General features: G+C 44.7%; 1 protein-coding gene across 1 annotated transcript in view; it reads left to right on the top strand.

The window, feature by feature from the left end:
* The first annotated feature begins 1175 nt into the window (after positions 1-1175).
* Positions 1176-18912, top strand: part of dock10 (dedicator of cytokinesis 10) — a 127376-nt gene continuing 109639 nt past the window's right edge. The window contains 1 exon segment of the mRNA XM_045724330.1: positions 1176-1661. Within this exon segment, the coding sequence (XP_045580286.1) occupies positions 1494-1661 (168 nt within the window). The 5' untranslated portion in view covers positions 1176-1493.

Here is an 18912-nt window from a genome sequence, read left to right as displayed (position 1 = left end):
TGTAGATTGATGAGGAAATTGTTGTATTTAATCCATTGGGTGAGAGTAAGCTCTTAATATGCGTATGGGCTTTTTGAATGAATCATCACCTTAGAAAGCGCTGTCCATTTCGTTGTTTTAGGCTTTGAAATAACATCCACAACTACCCTATTTTCCACTTAGTTTCAACCTGTTGTTAAACCTCTTTCTTCAAATGGATAAATCACAGTGAGGTGAGTTTTTAAAGCACGATACTGTTTTGATGTGATTTTCGAAGGGATTTGCGTTAATGTCAGAGTGGTTAGAGGAACAATAGAGCCCTGAGTCCCAGGCCTGTAGGACCTGGTGGTTGTTAGTGAGTTGGGTACTACCATTGCATGTCCAGTGTGCATTTCATTGCCGTCATGAGTCATGACTGCCGGTGTGGTGGTAATACGGTTACCGCAACAGCCCTACTCACACCCTCTTTCTCTCTCTCTCCTTGCTCTGGCTCTTTCTCCCTTACTCTGTCCTCTCTCTCTTTTTCCCTCTCGTTCTTTCTGTCTCTCGATTTATATTTATCTCCCCTCACTCTCCCTTTTCTTTCTCTGTGCTATTTAGCTTTTCGGTGCAGACTGCAGCACTTTAGGTACCGCTAAGTGAGTGTACAGTATGAGCTAGATTTCAAATTCTTAAGTGGGAGAGAGGGAGTACGGAGCGAGACATAGTGTGCGGAGTAGGTGGCTGGTCTGAATAGTTGAATGACACTGTTACGGCTGGTGTAACACAGCTGGTGGTTTAGACACGCATGCACAGACACACACATACACACACACACACACACACACACACACACACACACACACACACACACACACACACACACACACACACACACACACACACACACACACACACACACACACTCACTCCTTTGCTTAGTGCAATTCCCAGAGCTCACTCCAGCTTGGATTGACTTCCTGTCTTTTTACCATGTCCCTCTAAATCACGGCGGAATATTTGTGTGAACAGTATGTGTGGATGAGAGAGAGAGAGAGAGAGAGAGAGAGCGTGCACGAGATCTCGAGGGAGCGGGCGAGACTGGGTGCTAGAGTGCGTGCCTGTGTGTGTTTTTGGCTGTCAGTTCTGGTCAGCTGACGACCATGTCTTGCTTCGATTGGAGGAGCCAGCTGTGTTCAGCTACAGTGTAGGCAGATCAGATCAGTGCGGAGAGTGGAGCGACAAGGCAGCCTCTGTCTGCTGCAGCTGGAGGGTCCCAGAGCTCAGCACTTAGCAGTACTGAGCCAGAGGAGAGCAGTGGGACTGCAGTACGACGTAGGCAGGCAGAGCTAGAGCACCGGAGCTTTAGGGACTAACCTGGGCTAACCTAACCAGGACTAGGCTGTAGCTGGGGTTTCCTGAACTTAGCTTCACTTAGCTCCATTAGGCTGGTCCAAGGTCCAGGGGGCCAGGGCTGGGTGGTGAACCCAGGGCAGAGGGCTCTGTCTGGGAGTGACGTGGTTGGGTACCTGGGTATGGGCTGCTCGGCCAGCTTGGTGCTCCTCCAGGCCCTACGTTCCGTGGGCCGGGCCAACTGTGCCCACATGTGCTCCCGCCAGGACCAGCTATCCTTGGATGCCCTGCCTCCCGGCGAGGGCCACGCCGCCACCGGGGGAAGTAGAGCCCTCACCATCGTTGTTATGGTAACTAACATCAGACTGCGGAGCTGTAGGCTGCAGCCTCCCTTCTTCCTTTGTTGGGGGGGGAGGGGGGGGGAGTGTAAGAGGGCTAGAGGGAATCTGTTTGGGCTCCTTCTGTTTTTGGATACGAGTGTTTGCCATGTGGTATTAACATACAGCGAGGGGAGAATGTGTCCTCTCTCTGTGTTTGTGTAAGTGTGCGTGTGACTTGGTGTGTGTGCGTGCGCGGAGGGTAATGTATTATCCAGGAGCGAGGCATGATGTGAACAGAGCTGTGTGTTATTCCCTCTCAGCTGAGAGGGAGAGGGGCGGAAACAGAGGCAGGGGGCTGCCGGCCGGGGATGTACAGGGAGAGAAGGGTGGTGGGGGGTGGCTGGGGGTCAGTCCAGGGCAATATAGTTTCTGTGGGAAAAATGTGTCTCTTTGCTCATGTTTCATCTAATAGGCTGCTGATAACATGACGTGAGTGTTTGTCTAAGTCAATGGGTGAATGAATGAGCAAATGAACACATTTCGGATACTGTACTGGACTGGCCAATATTCTTATGTTTCTGTCTGTGAGTGACCGTGATACTGATTGCGCAATACCATTTGGATCCATTATTAGGAGCAGTAGGGTGAAGTTGTCCCTATATCCTGCTCTTGGGTCAGTTTAGCATTTTCCCTACTAATGGTTAAGGTTGGGGAGGGGAAGCTGATCTAAGATCTGTACCGATGAAAAGCTTCACCCCAAGGTTTATTAAGGCGGTAATGAGTTGTGACCACTTGGTTCATGATTGTGAACTAAATCAGTGGTGAGTCTGAGACTGACGGGTGAGGTTATACTCAGGGTGGCAAGGCGGTGCTGAGGAACAGGGGTGTACAGATATTTAATAGTTACCCATGTTGAATGGTGACAACAATCCTGGCTGTATCTGTATTTCAATGTCCACGTCCTTCCGTCTGTCCGACCATCCCTCTGCCTGGTCATTGTAGGGCCAATCCCCGTCTCTGGGACAGGCTTCCATATTCCCAGAAATCCTTTGTTTCCTGAGTGCTGAATGCATGATGACATTGAAAAATGTCAGGCTCATTTTGGCAGGGGTGTGAGCCATAAAGTTTGTGTTGTACAAAACAAAGTCATCAGCGATTGGACCTAAGTAGCAAAGTTAATGACATATCAAAGTTAATGACGAATTTTCTAAATGTCGCTTTACCCATGTGTGTTTTGGCTCTTGCTCAACTGATTGTTTTCTGGGCCGAATCAGATGGTGTAGAACGCATTTCCATTCTAGACATTGTAGGGGAGATGTCGTCCGTGGGTGTGATGTAGCATTTGGCTGGAGCAAGGAGTTTGGGTAACCAAGCAACCATAAAGTCCTCTCTCTCTCTCTCTCTCTCTCTCTCGCTCTCTCTCTCTCTCTCTCTCTCTCTCTCTGCCTCTCTCTCTCTCTCTCTCTGCCTCTCTCTCTCCGCCTCTCTCTCTCTCTCTCTCTCTGCCTCTCTCTCTCTCTCTCTCTCTCTCTCTCTCTCTCTCTCTCTCTCTCTCTCTCTCTCTCTCTGCCTCTCTCTCTCTCTCTCTGCCTCTCTCTGCCTCTCTCTCTCTCTCTCTCCTGCCTCTCTCTCTCTCTTCTCTGCCTCTCTCTCTCTGCCTCTCTCTCTCTCTCTCTCTCTCTCTCTCTCTCTCTGCCTCTCTCTCTCTCTCTGCCTCTCTCTCTCTCTCTGCCTCTCTCTCTCTGCCTCTCTCTCTCTCTCTCTCTCTCTCTGCCTCTCTCTCTCTCTCTCTCTCTGCCTCTCTCTCTCTCTCTCTCTCTCTGCCTCTCTCTCTCTCTCTCTCCCTCTCTCTCTCTCTCTCTGCCTCTCTGTTGGGAGTGTTTTGTAGTTGAGAGGCCATGTAAAGGGCTCTGTCCTTACTTTCTTTCAATTTTTCTTTTCTATGGTGGAGACTTAACACACTGTTAGTTTAGCGGTATCCACTGTTTTTTTTTCAAAGTTAGGGAGGAACGGTGTGGTGTGAACGGTGTGGTGTGCACGATGGCTTGGCAGCCTTGGGCGAAGGAGATGCTGTCATTACGGCATGGATTCAGGTGTGTTCCTGAGAATGGAGTTAAGGTGGAGGAGATGCTGTCATTACGGCATGGATTCAGGTGTGTTCCTGAGAATGGAGTTAAGGTGGAGGAGATGCTGTCATTACGGCATGGATTCAGGTGTGTTCCTGAGAATGGAGTTAAGGTGGAGGAGATGCTGTCATTACGGCATGGATTCAGGTGTGTTCCTGAGAATGGAGTTAAGGTGGAGGAGATGCTGTCATTACGGCATGGATTCAGGTGTGTTCCTGAGAATGGAGTTAAGGTGGAGGAGGATCTGCTCATGGTCGGTGAACAGGTAGCAGCTGAATTTATACGTTCCACATCCAGAATGAACAAAGCTGTGGTTGTGTTCATGAAAAGAGTGAATTTGGTGGGTTGGCTCATCGCTCCTGGAATATTTGTAAGGGATGTGTTGGTGCTGATTTCTCCTCTTTCGACTCCTTCGACGAGGGTGGTAGTTTCGAATCTGCCTCTGTTTATTACAGATGATCAAATCTGAGTCAGGTTTTAAGGCCTCCTTGCTCGCACACGCTTTTTCAGTTCTGCCCACAAATCTTCTATAGGATTGAGGTCAGGGCCTTGTGATGGCCACTCCAATTCCTTGACTTTGTTGTCCTTAAGCCATTTTGCCACAACTTTGGAAGTATGCTTGTGGTCATTGTCCATTTGGAAGATCCATTTGCGACCAAGCTTTAACTTCCTGACGGATGTCTTGAGATGTTGCTTCAATATATACACATAATTTTCCTCCCTCATGATGCCATCTAATTTGTGAAGTGCACCAGTCCCTCCTGCAGCAAAGCACCCCCACAACATGATGCTGCCACCCCCGTGCTTCACTGTTGGGATGGTGTTCTTCGGCTTGCAAGCATCCCCGTTTTTTCCTCCAAACATAACGATGGTCATTATGGCCAAATACCTCTATTTTTGTTTCATCAGACCAGAGGATATTTCTCCAAAAAGTATGATCTTTGTCCCCATGTGCAGTTGCAAACCGTAGTCTGTCTTTTTTTATGCCGGTTTTGGAGCAGTGGCTTCTTCCTTGCTGAGCGGCCTTTCAGGTTATGTCGATATAGGACTCGATTTGCTGTGGATATAGATACTTTTGTACCTGTTTCCTCCAGCATCTTCACAAGGTCCTTTACTGTTGTTCTGGGATTTTGTTGCACTTTTCGCACCAAAGAACGCGTCTCCTTCCTGAGTGGTATGATGGCTGCGTGGTCCCATGGTGTTTATAATTGTATACTATTGTTTGCACAGATGAACATGGTACCTTCAGGTGTTTGGAAATTGTTCCCAAGGATGAACCAGACCTCCACCAGACCTGCACAATTTCTTTTCTGAGGTCTTGGCTGATTTATTTTGATTTTCCCATGATGTCAAGCAAAGAGGCACTGAGTTTGAAGGTAGGCCTTGAAATACATCCTCAGGTGCACCTCCAATTGACTCAAATGATGTCAATTAGCCTATAAGAAGCTTCTAAAGCCATGACATAATTTTCTGGAATTTTCCAAGCTGTATAAAGGCACAGTCAACTTAGCGTATGTAAACTTCTGACCCACTGGAATTGTGATAAGTGAAATAATCTGTCTTTAAACAATTGTTGGAAAAATGACTTGTGTCATGCACAAAGTAGATGTCCTAACCGACTTGCCAAAACTATAGTTTGTTAACAAGAAATTTGTGGAGTGGTGGAAAAATGAGTTTTAATGACTCCAACCTAAGTGTATGTAAACTTCCGACTTCAACTGTATATTGAACAAAAATATAAAAGCAACATGTAAAGTGTGTTTCATGAGCTGAAATAAAAGATCCCAGACATTTTCCATATGCACAAAAAGCTTATTTCTCTCAAATGTTGTGCACAAATATGTTTACATCCTTGTTAGTGAGCATTTCCCCTTTGCCAAGATAATCCATCCACCTGACTGGTGTGTGACGAGCATGATCATTACACAGATGCACCTTGTGCTGGGGGCAATAAAAGGCCACTCTAAAATGTGCAGTTTTGTCACACAACACAATGCCACAGATGTTTTGTGAGAGAGTGCAATTGACATGCTGACTGCAGGAGTGTGCACCAGAGCTGTTGCCAAATAATTGAATGTTCATTTCTCTACCATAAGTCACTTCCAATGTAATTTGTCAGTACGTCCAACCGGCCTCACATCCGCAGACCACGTGTAACCATGCCGGCCCAGGACCTCCACATCCGGCCGTTTCACCTGCGGGATCGTCTGAGACCAGCCACCCAGACAGCTAATAAAACTGAGGAGTATGTCTGTCTGTAATAAAGCCCTTGTGTGGGGGAAAAACGAATTCTGATTGGCTGGTTCTGGTTCCCCAGTGGGTGGGCCTGGCTCCCTAGGCGGTGGGCTCTCCGAGGCCCACCCATGGCTGCGCTCCTGCCCAGTCTTGTGAAATTCATAGATTACGGCAAAATTCATTTATTTAAATTGACTGATTTCCTTATATGAACTGGAACTCAGTAAAATCGTTGAAATGGTTGCTTGTTATGTTTATATTTTTGTTCAGTGTACTGCAGTTCCTGCCATTCCTCTCCCTCATCTCTGCTTCTCTATCTCCTCCCTCTCTCGGCAGGTAACGTAGCGGTTAGAGTGTTGGGCCAGTAACCAAAAGGTTGCTGGTTTGAACACCCAAGCCGACAAGGTAAAGAATCTGTTGATGTACCCTTGAGCAAAGCACTTAACCCTAACTTTCTCCAGGGAAACCTATGGCTGAACCTGTAAAACAACACATTTCACAGCACCTATCTGGTTTATGTGACAATAATATATATATATTTTTTTATCTGCCTCCTTCCCCTGTTCATAAGAGTATGATATTCTCACTTTTTTTACTCTCCAGCCCTCTTTTTACTCTCTTCCACCCTCTCCATCCACATCTCTCCCCTCTCATTCTCTCTGTCCCTCGATCTCCCCCCTCCCCCATATCTCCCCCTCTCTCTTTCTCTCTCCCCACCCTCTCTCCCCCCTCTCTTTCACCCTCTCTCGCTCTCTGCAGTAGATGTGATCCAGATGGCGATAGCTGCAGTCTGATCCTGGACCCTGTCCTGTGCTGTCTCAGCACTAGGAAACATACACACTCTGGCTCCCATTACACAGCAGACTATTACTGCCTCCCAAACAGCAACCTATTTCCTACATAGTACTGTGCACTACTTTCGACCAGAGCCCTATGGGTCCTGGTCAAAAGTAGTCCACAATAAAGGGATAGGGTGCCATTTTGGATGTAAACAAAGATTGTAATTGAGATAGACATTCACCAGCTTCTACTGGTGGTCAAACTCTGAGATATTGTATAGTCTTGGACCTTCTTTGTCAGCTCTCCTTTTCATCAATTTCCTTCTGTCATGTGTTTTCTCGCATCCCCTCTCTTTCTCTCTATTTTCTCTCTCTCCCTCCCTCATTCTATTTTGTCTCTCTCTCTCTTGCTCTCTCTGTCTTTCTCTTACATTTTCTCTCTCCCTCTCTCGTTCACGCCCCTGTTTGATTAGCAGTTGCTGCTAATTCTAAGGCGCTGCGCTCGTTCTATTTTGATCCTGCACAGCTGCAGTTTACTGAGAATCAGCACAGGGCTGGGAGAAAAGAATGGGAGAAAAGAGGGAGAATGGGGCTGTTGGGTGGGATGTGGAAGCAGCCCAGACAGCTGGAGCGGAATGGGGGGGGGATGTTTGATGGGCTGCAGGTGTTTTAGCAGCTCGTTAAAGGACTTAATGAGTCGGTATGTAACAGAGCCTGTTGATACACACTGACTGAGATTTTCTAAATATTGAGCAATTATGGAACTCAAAATACACTGAACAAAAATAGAAATGCAACTTGTAAAGTGTTGGTCCCATGTTTCATGAGCTGAAATAAAAGATCCCAGAAATGTTCCATATGCACAAAAAGCTTATTTCTCTCAACTTTTGTGCACAAATTTGTTTACATCCCTGTTAGTGAGCATTTCTCCTTTGCCAAGATAATCCATCCACCTAACAGGTGTGGCATATCAAGACGCTGATTAAACAGCATGATCATTACACAGGTGCACCTTGTGCTGGGGACAATAAAAGGCCACTCTAAAATGTGCAGTTTTGTCACGCAACCAAATACCACAGATGTCTCCTGTTTTGAGGGAGCGTACAATTGTCCACCAGAGCTGTTGCCAGAGAATTTGATGTTCATTTCGCTACCATTAGCCGCCTACAACGTCATTTCAGAGAATTTGTCAGACCACGTTCCAATCGGCCTCACAACCGCAGACCACTTGTAACCACGGCAGCCCAGGACCTCCACATCAGGCTTCTTCACCTGCGGGGTCGTCTGAGACCAGCCACTCGGACAGCTGATGAAACTGTGGGTTTGCACAACCTAATCATTTCGGCACAAACTGTCCGAAACCGTCTCAGCGAAGATCATCTATGTGCTCGTCGTCCTCACTAGGGTCTTGACCTGACTGCAGTTTCGGCGTCGTAACCGACTTCAGTGGGCAAATGCCTACCTTTGATGGCCACTGGCACGCTGGAGAAGTGTGCTCGTCATGGATGAATCCCGGTTTCAACTGTACCTGGCAGACAGCATATATGGCCTCGTGTGGGCGAGCAGTTTGCTGATGTCAACGTTGTGAACAAAGTGCCCCATGGTGGCGGTGGGGTTATGGTATGGGCAGGAATAAGTTATGAACAACGAACACAATTGCATTTTATCGATGACATTTTGAATGCACAGAGATACTGTGACGAGATCCTGAGGCCCATTGTCCCATCACTTCATGTTTCAGCATGATAATGCAAGGATCTGTACACAATTCCTGGATGCTGAAAATGGGACAGTTCTTCCATGGCCTACATACTCACCAGACATGTCAACCATTGAGCATGTTTGGGATGCTCTGGATCGACGTGTACGCAGAGTGTTCCAGCTCCTGCAAATATCAAGCAACTTCGCACAGCCTTTGAAGAGGATTGGGACAACATTCCACAGGCCACAATCAACAGCCTGGTCAACTCAATGCGAAGGAGGTGTGCTGCGCTGCATGAGGCAAATGGTGGGCACACCAGGTACTGACTGGTTTTCTGAGCCACTATCCACTTTAAAGGTATCTGTGACCAACAAATGCATATCATTATTCCCAGTCACGTCAAATCCATAGATTAGGGCCTAATGAATTAATTTCAAGTGACTGATTTCTGTATTTTTTTATTTAACCTCTATTTATCTAGGTAAGTCCGTTAAGAACAAATTCTTATTTACAATGACAGCCTACCAAAAGGCAAAAGGCCTCCTGCGGGGACAGGGACTGGGGTTAAAAATAAAAATGTAGGACAAAACACACATCACGACAAGAGAGACAACAACACTACATAAAGAGAGACTTCAGTCAACAACACAGCATGCATAGCAGCAATACATGACAACACAGCATGGTAGCAACACAACATGGCAGCAGCACAACATGGTAGCAGCTCAAAACATGGTACGAACATTATTGGGCACAGACAACAGCACAAAGGGCAAGAAGGTAGAGACAACAATACATCACGCAAAGCAGCCACAACTGTCAGTAAGAGTGTCCATAATTGAGTCTTTGAATTAAGAGAGACCTTTTTTGCAGCTCGTCCAGTCGCTAGCTGCAGCGAACTGAAAAGAGGAGTGACCCAGGGATGTGTGTGCTTTGGGGACCTTTAACAGAATGTTACTGGCAGAACGGGTGTTGTATGTGGAGGATGAGGGAGGCAGTAGGTACAGTATCTCAGATAGGGGGAAGGAAGGCCTAAGAGGGTTTTATAAATAAGCATCAACCAGTGGGTCTTGCGTCAGGTATACAGAGATGACCAGTTTACAGAGGAGTATAGAGTGCAGTGATGTGTTCTATAAGGAGCATTGGAGGCAAATTACTGACTGGAAGTTTAGAGGTGTCAATCATTAATCTCACGTGTGTGTGTGTGTGTGTGTGTGTGTGTGTGTGTGTGTGTGTGTGTGTGTGTGTGTGTGTGTGTGTGTGTGTGTGTGTGTGTGTGTGTGTGTGTGTGTGTGTGTGTGTGTGTGTGTGTGAGACTGTTTCCCTGATCTGCCAGAGAAAAGTGGTTTGTGGTCTAACTGTTGCTAAGAGCAGGAGAGGGCTAGCTAGAGAGAAGATAGAGGTACATAACATATGGAGTGTGAGACACCTTTAACATCAATTATCAAAACATCTATAAACTGATTTTCTTTTTCTTCACATATGTTGTAGCTTAGATCCTAGTTTACATAATCTGAGGTGTTTGTGTTGTGCCAGCCATCGGTTGAGACACAGCATAATCTTGAACACAGGGTAGGCGTCAATTAAATCATAGAAATAGAATCCATAGAATGGACCTGCAATTAGCTGTTACACCATTGACATTGAAATGTAATTAAAATTTTAGCTTTGATTTACTACCACAAAGATGTATTTTCTATTATCTATATTTTTATTATTATCTATGGAAGAGTTTTAAAACAACATGTATTCCTAATCAAGTAAAACATTCCCTGATGTGTGGACCTCCAACCATCTTTGTGGTACTAATTACAGCTGCACCATCGAGAGCATCCTGACCGGTTTGCATCACCACCTGGAATGGCAACTGCTCAGCATCCTGGGCCGTAAGGCGCTACAGAGGGTAGTGCATACGGCCCAGTACATCACTGGGGCCAAGCTTCCTGACATCCAGGACCTATATAGTCAGAGGAAGGCCCAAAAAATTGTCAAAGACTCCAGTCACCCAAGTCATAGACCGTTCTCCCTGCTACTGTATGGCAAGCGGTACCGGAGAACCAAGTCTAGGTCCAAAAGGCTCTTTAACAGCTTCTACCCCCAAGCCATAAGACTGCTGAACAATTAATCAAATGGCCACCCGGACTACTTACATTGACACCCCCCCTTTGTTTTTACACTGCTGCAACTTGCTGCTTACCTATGCATAGTCACTTTACCCCAACCTACATGTATAGATTACCTCGACAAACCTGTACCCCCCCCCACATTGATTCGGTACCGGTACCCCCTGTATATAGCCTCGGTATTGTTATATTATTGTGTTACTTTTTGTATTTAATTTTTTACTTTAGTTTATTTAGTAAAGTTTTTATTCTTGACCTGAATTGATAGTTAAGGGCTACCTGGTTCGAGCCCAGGTAGGGGCGAGGAGAGGGACGGAAGCTATACTGTGAGCCCCCCTTTTGACCTCCTCCTTTTCTGCAGCAACCAGTGATCCGGGTCATGGCACCAATGTAACAGTATAGCTTCCGTCTCTCTCCTCGCCCCAACCTGGGCTTGAACCAGGGACCCTCTGCACACATTGACGACAGCCACCCTCGAGGCATCGTTACCCATCTCTCCACAAAAGCCGCGGCCCTTGCAGAGCAAGGGGAACAACTACTTCAAGGTCTCAGAGCGAGTGACGTCACCGATTGAAACGCTATTGGCGCGCACCACCGCTAACTAGCTAGCCATTTCACATCGGTTACACTAACATATGCCTGGAGAGTTATTGAGCTGGGTATGTGTCTCCCAAATGGCACTCTATTGTTCCTATATAGTGCACTACTTTTGTCTAGAGTCCTATGGGCCCTCGTCAAAAGTAATGCACTATGTATTGAATAGGGTGCCATTTTGGATGTAACCCTCATCTCCTCTCTCCCATTCAGTGTCTGACTCTTCCTGTAACCCCTATCCGTATCATTCTTCTCATGTGTTGGTTTGTGTCAAAGTCATGCTGCATTACAGCTTTAAACTCTTGTCCCATGGTGGTGTATTTTTGGTGCTTTTCCCTGGTGTTGTATTTACCACCAATGGACGGAGAGAGTAAAAATCGATAGCATTTTCTCCTCTTTTTAAATGATCAATAACATAAAACGATCTTACAGTAGCTTATGTAATCAGGCTAACAGCACTCAGACTCAGGTTGCCTCCAAATGGCACCCTATTCCCTCTGTAGTGCACTACTTTTGACAGAGCCCAACGAGCCCTGGTCAAAAGTACAGTAGTGCGCTATGTAGGGTGTGGGACACAGGCTCAGAGGCTGTGACGCAACAGGGTCAGTTCTTCAAACTGGTTGGCAGCTGACAGCTCTCAGTTCTGCAATGAAATGCCTAGCAAAGAAGGACACCTATTGGTAGATAGGTAAAAATAAAAAAAGCAAACATTCAATATCCCTTTCAGCATGGTGACGTTATTAATTACACTTTGGATGGTGTATCAATACACCCAGTCACTACAAAGATACAGGTGTCCGTCCTAACTCAGTTGCCGAAGAGGAAGGAAGCCGCTCAGGGATTTCACCATGAGGCCAATGGTGACTTTAAAACAACTAGAGTTTAATGGCTGTGATAGGATAAATCTGAGGATGGGTCAACAACATTGTAGTTACTCCACAATACTAACCTAAACGACAGAGTGAAAAGAAGGAAGCCTGTATAGAATAAAAATATTCCAAAGCATGCTTCCTCTTTTGCAACAAGGCACTAAAGTAATACTGCAAAAAATGTGGCAACGTAATTAACTTTTTGTCCTGAATACAAAGTGTTACGTTTGAGGCACATTACTGAGTACCACTCCCCATATTTTCAACCACAGTGGTGGCTGCATCTTGTTATGGGTATGCTTGTCATCGTTAAGCATTAAAAAAAAATGGAATGGAGCTAAGCACAGGTAAAATCCAAGAGGAAAACCTGATTCAGTCTGCTTTCCACCAGACACTGGGAGATTAATTCACCTTTCAGTAGGGTGAAAGGCCAAATCTACACTGGAGTTGCTTGCCAAGAAGGCACTGAATGTCCTGAGTGGCTGAGTTACAGTTTTGACTTAAATCTGCTTGAAAATCTATGGCAAGACTTGGAAATGGTTGTCTAGCAATGATCAACCACCAAGACTTACCCATTTTTAATTCAGGCTGTAAAACAAAACATTTTGAATAAATCGAGTACTTTCTGAAGGAACTGTATGTATATATGGGTGGCAGGTAGCCTGGAGGTTTAAAGCGCTGGGCCAGAAACCGAATGGTTGCTGGTTTGAATCTCTGAGCTGACTAGCCTCTCTAGGGTATGTGGGACGAAATTGTCCCACCTACTCAACAGCCAGTGGAATCCCGTGGCGCGATATTCAAATACCTTAGAAATGCTATTACTTCAATTTCTCAAACATATGACTATTTTACACCATTTTAAAGACAAGACTCTCGTTAATCTAACCACACTGTCCGATTTCAAAAAGGCTTTACAACGAAAGCAAAACATTAGATTATGTCAGCAGAGTACCCAGCCAGAAATAATCAGACACCCATTTTTCAAGCTAGCATATAATGTCACATAAACCCAAACCACAGCTAAATGCAGCACTAACCTTTGATGATCTTCATCAGATGACACTCCTAGGACATTATGTTATACAATACATGCATGTTTTGTTCAATCAAGTTCATATTTATATCAAAAACCAGCTTTTTACATTAGCATGTGACGTTCAGAACTAGCATACCCACCGCAAACTTCCGGTGAATTTACTAAATTACTCACAATAAACGTTCACAAAAAACATAACAATTATTTTAAGAATTATAGATACAGAACTCCTCTATGCAATCGCTATGTCCGATTTTAAAATAGCTTTTCGGCAAAAGCACATTTTGCAATATTCTGAGTAGATAGCTCGCCATCACGGGCTTGCTATTTTGACACCCACCAAGTTTGGCCCTCACCAAACTCCGATTTACTATAAGAAAAATTGGATTACCTTTGCTGTTCTTCGTCAGAATGCACTCCCAGGACTTCTACTTCAATAACAAATGTTGGTTTGGTTCAAAATAATCCATAGTTATGTTCAAATATCCTCTGTTTTGTTCGTGCGTTCAAGACACTATCCGAAGGGTGACGAAGGGTGACGCGCCCAACGCGTTTCGTGACAAAAAAATTCTAAATATTCCATTACCGTACTTCGAAGCATGTCAACCGCTGTTTAAAATCAATTTTTATGCGATTTTTCTCGTAAAAAAGCGATAATATTCCGACCGGGAAACCCTGTTTTCGTTCAAAGACGAAAAAATAAAAACATGGTGTCGACTCGTGCACGCGCCCCAGTCTCATTGTTCTCTGATCGACCACTATCCAAATGCGCTACTGTTTTTCAGCCATGGCCTGCAGAGTCATCATTCCCCGTTCTGCCGCCTTCTGAGAGCCTATGGGAGCCGTAGGAAGTGTCACGTTACAGCAGAGATCCTCAGTTTTCAATAAAGAGAGTGTAGAAGGCCAAGAAATGGTCAGAGAGGGAACTTCTTGTAAGGAATCTTCTCAGGTTTTTGCCTGCCATATGAGTTCTGTTATACTCACAGACACCATTCAAACAGTTTTAGAAACTTTAGGGTGTTTTCTATCCAAATCAAACAATTATATGCAGTAGTAATAACCAGTAGTAATAACCAGATTAAATCGGGTACGTTTTTTATCTGGCCGTGCAAATACTGCCTCCTACCCTAGAGAGGCTAGGTGAAAATGATGTTTATGTGCCCTTGAGCAAGGCACTTAACTCCTGTAAGTCACTCTGGATAAGAGCGTCTGCTAAATAACTCAAATGTAAATGCGTGTCCTCGCATGCACTTATTGGTCTTGGTTTATAAATGCACCCCTTCTCTGGCGAATAAAGGAAGTTGTAGTTCACACACATCGGACACACACATATAGGTCTTGCCTGTGAGTGTGCATGCGTGTTTGTGAAAAGAAAGAGAGTGAGAGGGTGTGGCATTGATTACAACCAAGGAGACGAGATCGTAACTGAGAGTGTCAGAATGGCAGTTTGTAAGAATTCAGTTGTGTGACGTAGTGGGGAGATGTTGTCAGTCTAGTCTAGACCAATGTGTCTACGTACTGTAGTGTCAGTGTTACAGAGCTGTACTTCCACTACTAAGTATTACCCAGTAATGTTACTATGGCTACTGTATCTAATACAGTATAATAATAATGACGATTTAATCAATGCCATTTATCAGATGTTTTTATCCAAAGTGACTTATAGTAGTGCTTGCGTACATTTTCACATGGGCGGCCCCAGCGGGAATCCGACCCAAAAATGTGGTGAGAGTAAGAACAGAGATAGAGAGAAACGGAAGAGAGACACATTTGGTGGTTGGATTTTTTTGTTGTTGTCAGTTTCCCCTTGCTGCACCTCCTCTGTCACCGTGTGACATCAAGCATCTACTTCCTCCTTGGGCACCACCCGCTCCGACAGGTCTCACACACCCTTCAATGGACCTTCTGCTTCTGCCTGCTGGAACACATGTCCTGTCCGTGTCCCCGTCTCTACCCGTGTCAGTGGTGTCCGTGTCATCGGTATCCGTGTGTAGTAGTCTCCTGTTTGAATCAGGATGAGTTTCAGGAGTAAGATCACGTTCCGAAGGAAGAACAGGGATAAGAGCAGGCGTGTGCGGAACGATTTCAACCGGCTGAGCGTTGTATGTATGCTCTCTCTCTCTCGTGCATTGCCGTATCTTTGTGTTTTTATTTCCCTGGGCTTCCTTTTCCTCTCTGTTGCACTTGTCGATCTGGGGTGAAGTTCACCTAGGTAAAGATCAAGAATCAGCTTCCCATTCCTAACCTTAATCATGAGTGGGTGAAAGGCAAAACTGAACCAAGTCTCTATCAGAAACTTCACTCTACACCGCATCTGTCTGTCAATATGAGGCTAACCGATATGGCACAGGTTGGAGTTGGACATTGCTAGCCTTAGCCTAATACTAGTTAGTCAAATAGAGAGTCACTGGCTATCTGATCGGTGTGTTGATATCTGGAACCTGATACACACAGTATTGCTCCCTATGTGTATCGGAGTTTCTATCCAGTGGAGTGGCCATTTACAGTGCCTTGCAAAAGTATTCATCTCCCTTGGCGTTTTTCCTATTTTGTTGCATTACAACCTGTAATTTAAATAGATTTTTATTTGGATTTCATGTAATGGACATACACAAAATAGTCCAAATTGGTGAAGTGAAATGAAAAACAATTACTTGCTTCAGTAAATAAATTTAAAAAAATGGAAAAGTGGTGCATGCTTATGTATTCACCCCCTTTGCTATGAAGCCCCTAAATAAGATCTGGTGCAACCAATTACCTTCAGAAGTCACGTAATTAGTTAGATTGCACACAGGTGGACTTTATTTAAGTGTCACATGATCTCAGTATATATACACCTGTTCTGAAAGGCCCCAGAGTCTGCAACACCACTAAGCAAGGGGCACCACCAAGCATGCGGCACCATGAAGACCAAGGAGCTCTCCAAACAGGTCAGGGACAAAGTTCTGGAGAAGTACAGATCAGGGTTGGGGACTAAAATTGAGCTTTTTGGCCATCAAGGAAAATGCTATGTCTGGCGCAAACCCAACACCTCTCATCACCCCGAGAACACCATCCCCACAGTGAAGCATGGTGGTGGCAGCATCATGCTGTGGGGATGTTTGTCATCGGCAGGGACTGGGAAACTGGTCAAAATTGAAGGAATGATGGATGGCGCTAAATACAAGGAAATTCTTGAGGGAAATCTGTTTCAGTCTTCCAGAGATTTGAGACTGGGATGGAGGTTTACCTTCCAGCAGGACAATGACCCTAAGCATACTGCTAAAGCAACACTCGAGTGGTTTAAAGGGAAACATTTAAATGTCTTGCAATGGCCTAGTCAAACCCCAGACCTCAATCCAATTGACAATCTGTGGTATGACTTAAAGATTTCTGTACACCAGCGGAACCCATCCAACTTGAAGGAGCTGCAGCAGTTTTGCCTTGAAGAATGGGCAAAAATCCCAGTGGCTAGATGTGCCAAGCTTATAGAGACATACCCCAAGAGACTTGCAGCTGTAATTGCTGCGAAAGGTGGCTATACATACATTTACATTTACATTTAAGTAATTTAGCAGACGCTCTTATCCAGAGCGACTTACAAATTGGTGCATTCACCTTATAATATCCAGTGGAACAACCACTTACAATAGTGCATCTAAATCTTTTAAGGGGGGGGGGGTTAGAAGGATAACTTTATCCTATCCCAGGTATTCCTTGAAGAGGTGGGGTTTCAGGTGTCTCCGGAAGGTGGTGATTGACTCCGCTGAAGTCGGAAGTTTTTCACAGTTCCTGACATTTAATCCTAGTAAAAATTCCCTGTTTTAGGTTAGTTGGGATCACCACTTTATTTTAAGAATGTGAAATGTCAGAATAATAGTAGAGAGAATGATTTATTTCAGCTTTTATTTATTTCATCACATTCCCAGTGGGTCAGAAGTTTACATACAGTCAATTAGTATTTGGTAGCATTGCCTTTAAATTGTTTAACTTGGGTCAAACATTTCAGGTAGCCTTCCACAAGCTTCCCACAATAAATTGGGTGAATTTATGCCCATTCCTTGTGACAGAGCTGGTGTAACTGAGTCATGTTTGTAGGCCTCCTTGCTCGCACACGCTTTTTCAGTTCTGCCCACAGATTTTCTATAGGATTGAGGTCAGGGCTTTGTGATGGCCACTCCAATACCTTGACTTTGTTGTCCTTAAGCCATTTTGCCACAACTCTGGAAGTATGCTTGGGGTCATAGTCCATTTGGAAGACTCATTTGTGACCAAGCTTTAACTTCCTGAGTGATGTCTTGAGATGTTGCTTCAATATATCCACATAATCTTCCTACCTCATGATGCCATCTATTTTGTGAAGTGCACCAGTCCCTCCTGCAGCAAAGCACCCCCACAACATGATGCTGCCACTCCTGTGCTTTATGGTTGGGATGGTGTTCTTCAGCTTGCCTCACCCTTTTTCCTCCAAACATAATGATGGTCATTATGGCCAAAGACCTCTATTTTTGTTTCATCAGACCAGAGGACATTTCTCCAAAAAGTACAAGCCTTGTCCCCATGTGCTGTTGCAAACCGTAGTCTGGCTTTTTTATGGCGGTTTTGGAGCAGTTGTTTCTTCCTTGCTGAGTGGCCTTTCAGGTTATGTCGATATAGGACTCGTTTTACTGTGGATATAGATACTTTTGTACCTGTTTCCTCCAGCATCTTCACAGGGTCCTTTGCTGTTGTTCTGGGATTGATTTCCACTTTTTGCACCAAAGTACGTTCATCTCTAGGAGATAGAACGCGTCTCCTTCCTAAGCGGTATGATGGCTGCGTGGTCCCATGGTGTTTATACTTGCGTACTATTGTTTGTACAGATGAACATGGTACCTTCAGCCGTTTGGAAATTGCTCCCAAGGATGAACCAGACTGGTGGAGGTCTACAATTTATTTATTTTGATTTTCCCATGATGTCAAGTAAAGAGGCACTGAGTTTGAAGGTAGGCCTTGAAATACATCCACAGGTACACCTCCAATTGACTCAAATGATGTCAATTAGCCTATCAGAAGCTTCTAAAGCCATGACATAATTTTCTGGAATTTTCCAAGCTGTTTAAAGGCACAGTCAACTTAGTGTATGTAAACTTCTGACCCACTGGAATTGTGATACAGTGAATTATAAGTGAAATAATCTGTCTGTATTGTTTCCAACAATTGTTGGAAAAATGACTTGTGTCATGCACAAAGTAGATGTCCTAACCGACTTGCCAAAACTATAGTTTGTTAACAAGAAATTTGTGGAGTTGTTGAAAAATGAGTTTTAATGACTCCAACCTAAGTGTATGTAAACTTCCGACTTCAACTGTAGTATTGACTCTGGGGGGGGGGGGGTGTAAATAGTTACTCACGCTCAAGTTTTCCATTTTTTTTGTCTTATTTATTGTTTGCATCTTCAAAGTGGTAGGCATGTTGTGTAAATGAAATGATACAAACCCCCAGAAAATAAATTTTAATTCCAGGTTGTAAGGCAATAAAATAGGAAAAATGCCAAGGTGGGTGAATTCTTTCGCAAGCCACTGTACACTTTTAGTCATTTAGCAGACGTTCTTATCCAGGGCAATTTAAATACATTTTCCTGTTTGTTCATACTGGTCCCCCGTGGGAATCGAACCTGCAAGTGCTGTGCTCTACCAACTAAGCCACACAGGACTACAATCTACAATCAGTATGGGATCTATATGTTCACAACATTTCAACTGGAGCTATGAGGTTGTCAGCAGGGGACTTTTACACCTCTATACGTACGTCCGATTTGTACAAATGCTCTGACAACATCTTGACTGTATTGGTGTG

This window comes from Salmo salar, chromosome ssa09 (assembly GCF_905237065.1).
Source record: "Salmo salar chromosome ssa09, Ssal_v3.1, whole genome shotgun sequence".
NCBI classification, from domain to species: Eukaryota; Metazoa; Chordata; class Actinopteri; order Salmoniformes; family Salmonidae; genus Salmo; species Salmo salar.
This window is presented reverse-complemented; position numbering and strand designations above follow the sequence as displayed.